General features: G+C 48.6%; 1 protein-coding gene across 3 annotated transcripts; it reads right to left on the reverse strand.

Moving 5' to 3' along the window:
- Positions 1 to 612: 612 nt before the first annotated feature.
- Positions 613 to 8,152, reverse strand: LOC131897805 (speedy protein E4A). 3 transcript variants are annotated; one of them, XM_059248758.1, is made up of 6 exons: positions 7,417 to 7,765; positions 5,644 to 5,862; positions 3,803 to 3,861; positions 3,177 to 3,262; positions 911 to 1,079; positions 613 to 735 (listed from the first exon to the last, which is right to left on the reverse strand). In XM_059248758.1, exons 1-6 carry the CDS (start codon positions 7,517 to 7,519, stop codon positions 667 to 669), a joined length of 705 nt encoding a protein of 234 aa, XP_059104741.1. In that variant the 5' UTR covers positions 7,520 to 7,765; the 3' UTR covers positions 613 to 666. The 3 variants fall into 3 exon arrangements, with proteins under 3 accessions (XP_059104741.1, XP_059104740.1, XP_059104742.1); XM_059248757.1 differs by lacking the exon at positions 7,417 to 7,765 and adding an exon at positions 6,463 to 7,373; XM_059248759.1 differs by lacking the exon at positions 911 to 1,079 and having other exon boundaries at positions 681 to 735; positions 7,417 to 8,152.
- Between the last annotated feature and the right edge of the window lie 549 nt (positions 8,153 to 8,701).

Raw genomic sequence — 8,701 nt, forward strand, 5'->3', positions numbered from 1 at the left:
AGCCTGGTGACCTGCTTGGGGTGGAAAGGTTTCTACCCAATCGCAGTCCTTGTAACAATGCCCACTTATGAGGTCAACTGAGTGGCCTCTAGGCCCATAGCCTGTCTTCCCAAGATCATGTCTCCCTGGTTGTTCTCCTCCTTCTCTCTCTCTCTCTCTCTCTCTCTCTCTCTCTCTCTCTCTCTCTCTCTCTCCCCTCTCTCTTTCTCCTCTTTTCTCTCTCTCTTTCTCTCCTCTCTCTTTCTCTCTCTCTCTCTCTCTCTCTCTCTCTCTCTCTCTCTCTCTCTCTCTCTCTCTCTCCTCTCTCTCTCCTCTCTCCTCTCTCTCTCCTCTCTCTTTCTCTCCTCTCTCTTTCTCTCTCTCTCTCTCTCTCTCTCTCTCTCTCTCTCTCTCTCTCTCTCTCTCTCCCTCCCCTCTCTCTCCTCCTCCTCTCTCTCCTCTCTCTCCTCTGTGTGTATGTGTGTGTGTGTGTGTGTGTGTCTAGTGATGGGACAGATATATCTATGCTACTGGCTAGGCTGTTTTAAAGGATGGAGGTGAGTGTGGGATGAGGGTGGGTTAAGTGGGAGCCTAGTGGCTTTCTTAATTAGACCACAGACAGGACTCCACACCTCAGAGAACACCAACATACCTTCCTCAGGCCGATGACCTCAAGCCTCTATAGATTTATGGTTCTAAGTTCAGGTTGGTGCGATCTCGTGCCCATACCCACAGCTCTGGGTTGTAAGCCTGGATCTGGAAAGAGAATCAGATCCCTGAGCAATGCCATGTGCCCCCTCCAACACCTTTACGCTTCCTGTTCAGCCTTAAGGTTTCCCATTCCCCAAACCCCACCTCCCATATTCAACCACATTTCTCTCTGTCTGTCCAGCTTGCCCTTCTGGACCCCATGTGCCCCACACCCACCTACCTCTTCACACTCCTCCCGGGACACCCAGATCTTCCAGCCCATGGACCGAATGAGCTGGAACCGCAGTTTGTGGAACATGGGGCGCTGGGCATAGCTCTTCCCATAGAGGAAGTAAAAAATGTCTTGTTTAGGGGCCTGGTTGTCCTCCTCCATGTCATTGGCCAGGTACCTAGGGAAGAAATTAGGGTGTCGTGAAAGGCTCAGGAGGACCCAGAAGGAGGGCCCAGGGGGCCACCTCAGCATGGGGATCACATCAACTGAGCAGACAAGCCATTGGCAGAGCCCAATGCTATTTCTGCAGTTCTCATCAGAGAGCTGACTCCACCCTCTCCCTTCCCTGGACATGTGCTGTGTACACACACCTGTGTCCTACCTCAGAATGAGCACCCCAGAGTCAGGCCTGACCCTGCTTGTCTTCCCTCCTTGTTCTCTCCTTGATGCTCAACTGACATTTCTGAGTTCTCTCCCAGTGTTACCTCATATTTTGTGACACTAAGGGTATGCTTTCTAGAATGTGTTAAATGAACCGCTGAATGAGTGAATAAATGAATGGAAGTGATAGATAAGGCATGTGCAATGTTGATTACTTCATTGACTGTGTTTATCACAGAAACACCTGCAAAATAAAACAGAATTGAAGTGTCCCAACAATGACTGAATGTTTGACAAGATCTTGCTTTCAACAAGAGTCCACTGTGATGGGACTGAGAAAAAGGAAAGAAGACCAGAGGCTACAACCCATCTCTTTCATATTTTTAGTATTTGTGTGTGTGTGTGTGTGTGTGTGTGTGTGTGTGTGTGTGTGTGGTGTGTGCGTGTGTGGTGTGTGTGTGTGTGTGTGTGTCCTCAGTGGCGAAAAGAGGACGTCATATACCCCTTGACCTGGAACCTGTTCTTCTCCACCACTGTATTTCTTAGCTGCTGAGCTGTGTCTCCAGCCGCTTAAGTATACGTTTTATTTTTAGTTGTGTGTACGTGCATATGTGGGAATGTGCACAACAGTGCAGGTGCCCACAGAGAGCGCTGGACCCCCTGCAGTGTTGTGAGTGGCCTGATATGATATTGTGAACTGAAATTCAGCCCCTTGCAAGAGCGCTATGTGAGCTCTTAGCGGCTGAGCCATCTCTCCAATCCCCCCCAATCCCATCTTGACAGAATTTCAGCACAGTTCTGCTGCAGGCAAAATCTGGCAGATCAAACAGGGTAGACAAAAGGCTGTGTTCATCTTCAGGTTGATTTGAGGTGCCTTGTTATGTTGCTATGGTGCCCATAAAAATATTTGGCTCAAGGGATCCTTCTGTCTCAGCTTCTTGAAGTAGTCCAGCTATAAGGAGGCTCCACCTTGTCCTGGTAGATTTCAGAGTATGAATTAATTTTAAGGAGAGGTGATTGTCTCCAGACCCATGTGTGTGAAACACCTAGACAGGGTAAAATAGAGGGCAGAGCCCTGGAAGGAGACAAGAAGGAAGGGAGTATGGGGTGGTAGTTGAGTTTGGTTGGAGAGTACCTGGAAAGATGACTGAGTTCACACTGGGAACTGTAGCCTCCAGGAATGTGCTGGTTCATTTTAACTATCAACTTGCCAAGACCTAGAACTACCATGGTGAAAGCCTCAGAGGGGACACAGTCACACCTCAGTGCTTGGGGACAGGATTGAATCTCTACAAAGGGCTTTATTTGTAGAACAATAGAATAAAAACATTCCCTGGTTTTATTCTATGAGTATGTGAGGATGCACGCGAGTGTGTGTGTGTGTGTGTGTGTGTGTGTGTGTGTGTGTGTGTGTACAATTGAGCACTTACATTTAACCCGAAGTCAACCCTAAGTTTTTCCTAGGAGCTGTCTACCTTGATTCATCTCAACAGTGTCTCTCACTGGGACCTCAGTCTCACATGCCAGGCTAGGAGGCTGCTCTGATCCCCAGGTGATCTTCCTTTACTTGACCCCCTAGCCCTGGAATTCAAGCGCCTGGCTCACTACTTTCATGTGGGTGCTACATCTGAACACGTCTTCACGCTTGCATGGCAAGTATTTTATCAACTGAGCCATCTCTCTAGCCCTTGTCAAATTTCTAGCTGGTGTTAGTTTAAAAAAAATAATAATATAATAGTAATAATAATAATAAAGAACAGTTTAAGGACATTTATGCTACACGGACAGGCCAGAGGTCTACTTTTTGTGATTCCCCCCCCCCGACACACACACACACACACACACACACACTCGGCAGGGGACAGTGACCAACAGGAGGAGGCAAAATACTCACAGAGCCAGGAAGAAGTGGATTGGCCTAAACTGCCAGGAGAAGAGCCCTGCACGGCTGAAATAAGCTATGACCATAGACAGGAGATACTGATGGAGAGAGGAGACAGGGAAGGAGAGGTCACACCCTGGAGAGGGAGAAGGCAGGGACAGGGAAGGGGAGGCTGAGGTGGGTGACATGAGGCTCAGAGAGGAACCCAGAGTTTTGGGGGCCTGCTGGAGTGGGGAAGGGAGGTGGAAGGGGCTTTCAGGTGGGCCAGGCCAGAGGGAGCAGGCCCTCCTTGCTCCAGCATGGCTGGCTCTGGGCAGTTCTGAGGGAGAGCTTAGGACAACAGGGACGAGGAAGTCTTTGCCCGTCGGGAACCAAGGGTCCCAGAGAACTGTGAGAGGAGAAGAGGCAATTCCCAGGGTAAGATGGTGACTGTGGGCTCAGACTCTGAGGACCCCAGTGAGGCATGGGCCTCCTGTCCACTCTGTAAGACACTGCCGGGCCCTGAAGGGACACACTGGCAGGATATCAAGGGTCAGGACTGTGTGGCTTCAGAGAGAACTGTGGAGGGACAGAGAGGACTGTGGGTCAGGGAGGTCCCTCCCCAGGCAGGACAGGATCTGGAGCCCAGCTCAGCACACCTTATCAGACACTCTCAGCATCTTGTCCCAGGCGAGGAACTTTTTCACCACGGGATCCTCTGTGAATGAAACACATGTGTCATGGTGTGAACTGGAATGGCTTGGGAGAGAGGGCCATGAGAATGACCTCCCTGGGGGAGGATTCTGGTCAGAACTGGTGTGAGACTGACATTGTTGGGCTATCCACACCATATCCTGTAAGCCAATCTAATAAATACCATGCGCTGAGTGTGTGTGTGTGTGTGTGTGTGTGTGTGTGTGCTTCAGTGCCTGTCATGTGGTATTTTAAAGACTCTGTGGTTACTGGCTATCTAGTGCCAAAGAATCAGCTTCCATTAATAAAAGATCAACATCATTGTGCCGTTATATTCTGGGAAGTGTATTCCCAGAGCCAGCACACAGATGTGGCCTAGGAGAAGGAAGGCTGTATCTCAAGCTGGTAGTAGAACACGGTGACGTGTAAGAGTTTCCCACATGGTACAGCTCTTTGATGAGATGAAAGCTGAAGGGCTGAAAGGCTACGGGGAGACCCTGAGACTGGACATCATGTGACGTGGTCAGAGTCCTGACGCGAGGCCAGCAATCACCTTGGTGAAGTTGCAGACCCAGTTAGAGACCCAGGGTACTGGACATGCTAGGACTGTGTGATGACCCCCAAGGACAGTGACAGAAGTGGACCTGTGCCTATGAGACAAGCTGTGTGTGGTGCAGAGGGTAGAGTTGAAGAAGTGGGTCTGCCCAAGCCTTTTGGAGCTGTAAGATTATGAATGAACTGTAAGATGATGAATAAATCCCAGTGTCAGACATTGAGCTCAGGATTTGATCTATACTGCTGGATTTTGGTTTTTCTTAAGTGTGGTTGTTTTTATGCCCGGTTTTCTCCCTTTTGGAGTAAGAAAGTGTTTAACTTGTTTTTCATTTTACAAAAGCCCACAGCTAAGAGACCTTGGTTATTTCCAAATTATTTCCCTTTTAAAGAATTTGAACTTAAAAAAAAGGTGAGACTTTTACAGTTGTACACTATTTGTATTATATCAACATAAGATCTTGGGGACAAACAAGAAAGGAAAGGTTATGCCTTAAGGTGATATGTTTATGTACCATGTTGTCAAGAGGGAAAGTCTTCTAGTTAACTTCTGGTCTCCTCTTGACATAGTCCAGAGTTACCTGAGGGACTCTCAATTTGGAGATTGTCTCAATCAGATTGACTTGTGGATAAGTTTTGGGGTAACTTATGATTGCTAATTTACATAGGAGGCTACAGCCCACTGTGGATAGTACCATCCTTGAGTAAGAGACTCTGAGACTCTGGAGAGGAGGCACTGAGTGAAGTTTAGAGTATCAGTGGCATGCATACCACACTTCAGGTGTATTTTTATGTGTGTGTGGCTCTGGGATCAATCCAAGAGTGTAAATGTGTGAAAGAAGACTCTACAACTGAGCTGCATCCCCATCCCAGGACCAAGATATTTCCACACACCGTGATCCCCTCTCATTGCACCAAATACACCACATCACAGGCCAGAAGCACTTACACTGACAGTCCCATTTGGTGTCATATGAGGGTGGGGACATGACTGTGTTGCCCTGATGTAAATGAAGACACCTCAACTCAGCAAAGTCAGAAAGAGGTAAGTTACAGTCTTCTTCCTCACCTCCATGTGAACCTTTGTCATCTCTAGCCTAAGCCCCTGCCACCTATGGATCCCTAAGAATCAAATGAGCTTGAGTCTCCAAGGCTGACAGAGCCCTGGCTGTGAGGGCAGCTTTCCCATGAGGAAGGAGGTTGACCAGAAGTTCCCTCTTTTGCCTAAGGAGGGAGCCATGCAGGTGTCACCTACCCAGCAGCCTGGCGAAGACTTTGTGGTGTTCAGGCCTCACTGTAGACACACGCTGCCTCTTTAGCTTCATCCTGAGCCCACACAGTGTCTCCACTGACCACACCGGCTCGGGTTCAGGGTCCCAAAGCTCTGCAAGGTCATCCTCAGAATCCAATGACAAGTCCCTCTTCCTCTTTGGGCTGGCAGATGGAGGCTGGGGGCTGGCCTCCACCCTTGGTTCTAAGTGAAGAAACCACACCCCTGTGTGAAGCTCTGGCTTTGATGACCTTAGCCCTGCCTCCCGGCACCCCAAACACCCCAAACCTCTGCAGCTTCTGCCTGTCCCCAAACATTTGTGCCTTTCCCTCTGTGCTGATAGCCACCTGCCCCTCATCTTGTCCCATCTCCTCTCCCTGTTCCTCAAGACTCTTCCTCATTAGAGATGAATTGTCCCCATGAAAAGGAAGTCTTTTCCTGTGTCCCCTCTTCTCTGTCCTGTCTTTGACCCTTGGTGCCTAACCCCTTCCTTGTTCTGTAGATATTCTGTCCATGTGACATCTGTGTCTGACCTGTTCTCCCTGCTTCCTGGGCCCTCCTTCCTCCCTCCTCCCTCCTTCCTTCCTTCATTTCTTCCTTCCCTCCTTCCTCCCTGCTCTCTCCTTCCTTCCCTCCCTCCTTCCTTCCCTCCTTCCCTTCTTCCTTCCCTCCTTCCTTCCCTCACTTCCTCCCTCCTTCTTTCCCTCCCTCCCTCCTTCCTTCCCTCCCTTTCTCACTCCTTCCTTCCATGTCCTTCCTCCTTGCTGTCACCCTCTCACATCTCTTCTCACACAATCCCCTCACCTGATGGTCCTGAGATCTCCCCATCCACCACCACCCCAGTTGAGGACCTGATGATGCCAGGCTGAGGACTCTGTTCCTCAGAACACAATGACAGTTGGCCAGTGGTCACGATTCTCCCAACCTGTTTCCTCCTGTCCACAAATCCCAGACTCTGATCTAGCCCGCCCTCCTCCCTGACTCTCGCTGAATCCACACATGATGTCCCTTCCCCCATCTAGGGAGAGGAGAGGTGTGGAGGAAAGCTCCAAGAAGATACTGTTGTCCCCTGAGCTGCCCACCACCATGGAGTGCTTCTCCTCCAATCAGGAGGGCGGACGCCTGTGATGTCATCAGCCTTCCAATCTGGCAACCAGTTTGAAATAAAACACGTGTAACTGACAGACTGATGTGTCTACTTGGTTCTGGAGATTAGGGATCAGTCTGCATCCTGCCACTGACCCACACTCATCCCACCTCCAACACTATTCGCCATGTCTGTTCTCCTTGCAATGTGTGTCCTAGGGGCTGTGTTCTCCTCACAGCCCAATGAGGCATTTTGATTCGCCTCCCCTCTGCACTCCCATTTGAAACCTCAGCCTCTTCCCCATTATACACTAGTTCTCCATTTGGTTTTTAAAAAAAGGAAAAATTTTTAATTTTTTTATTAATTAGTTAATAATTAAGTTTGATTTTTGAGACAGGGTTTTGCTCTGTATCTCTCACTGTCCTGGAACTTGCTTTATAGACCAGGCTAGACCAAACTCAGAGGTATGCCTCCTGAAAGAAATGTCATTTTATAATTCTTTATTCCCCTTCTTTGCTCTGTAGTTTTCAGCCCTTGTGACATCCACATCCCATTGCCTGCCCTCCCCTTCTCCTGTCTCTGACATCCAGGGCTCCTCCTTTCTTACTTCTATGCCCCTTCTCCTTATGGCCACCCGCTCACATCTCTTCTCACCCTGGAAACCTCCTCACCTGATAGTCCTGGGATCTCTTCATCCACCACTGGTGAGGACACCGTGGTGCTAAGCTGGGGACACTGTTCCTCAGGTGTCGAGGATGGGTCACCAGAAGCCATAATTCTCTTAGACACTTTCTTCTCACCTACAAATCCTAGACTCTTGATTCTCCCACCCTTCTTCTGGATTCTGGCTGAATCCACCTCTAGTTCTCCCTTCTGTAACCTAGGGAGAAGTCCGGTGTGTAGGAGAGCCTTGAGAAGATGAGTCTGTCCACTGCGTTGCCTAGCTCCACAGAGTTTGACCCTTCCAATCAGGAGGGGCGGAAGCCTGTGAGGTCATCAGTCTTCCAACCTGGCAACCGGTTTGAAAGACAACATGTGTAACTGATGGGTTGATATGTCTACTTGTTCCGAGTATGGTTGTGCAGGTTTGGAAATCTATAGTTGAAGAATGCAATGGGGATTCTAAAGAAAGCAAGATCACTATAGATGAACACAACAAGGTAGAGTCTTTGGGAGACTTTTGTGAGGTGATGGAGATCTGACATGCGGGGTGGTATCAGGCCAAAGGTTCTTATCTGATGGCACCTTTGAGCCAGTGCTTTTGGCTGGTGAGTGCTCCCCATAAATGTAGTGTCCATATGAACATGAAGATCTCAGAGCAAAGTTGAGCCTGGGCTTCTACCCTTAGCATCTCTACGCCTCGCTGGGCCTGCTCCTCTAACATTTCCATTGTGTCCTCTGGTGAATATGGTCTTTAACCCTTGAAGAAATCTTCCAATGCTGTGACTCCTAAAATCTAGTGAGACCCTTGGGTACAGAGGATGACTGCTAAAGGTGGATTTTTGCTACCTGTGCTCACAATGCAGTTTGAATTACAGGATTCAAAACTGACTCTTTCAGCTGATTAAGTTTACAAAGAGGGGAAAATATATGAAGTGACAATCTCTGGATTCAGACCCCTGAAAAAGAGGCCAGCCCCAAGGCTCACTGCCAAATGGACAGAATGGTGGCATCCCTTAACAGAAGAGTTGACATTCAGTGTCTATCCTGCTTATATTTCTGTTTCTGTGATTAAATATCCTGATAAAAAGTAACTAAGTAAAGGAAGGGATTTATTTCAGCTGGTAAGTCCAGGTTACAGTCAATCACTGTGGAGAAGTCAAGGCAGCGTCAAACAGCTTGTGACATCATGTCTGCAGAGAGATACAAATGCATATATGCTCACTCATCTACTTGTGGTCAGTTTGATTCCTTTACTCTTAAACAATTCTGAATCCCCTTTCCAGGGAATTGTAC

This window comes from Peromyscus eremicus, chromosome 23, assembly GCF_949786415.1.
Source record: "Peromyscus eremicus chromosome 23, PerEre_H2_v1, whole genome shotgun sequence".
Classification (NCBI taxonomy): Eukaryota; Metazoa; Chordata; class Mammalia; order Rodentia; family Cricetidae; genus Peromyscus; species Peromyscus eremicus.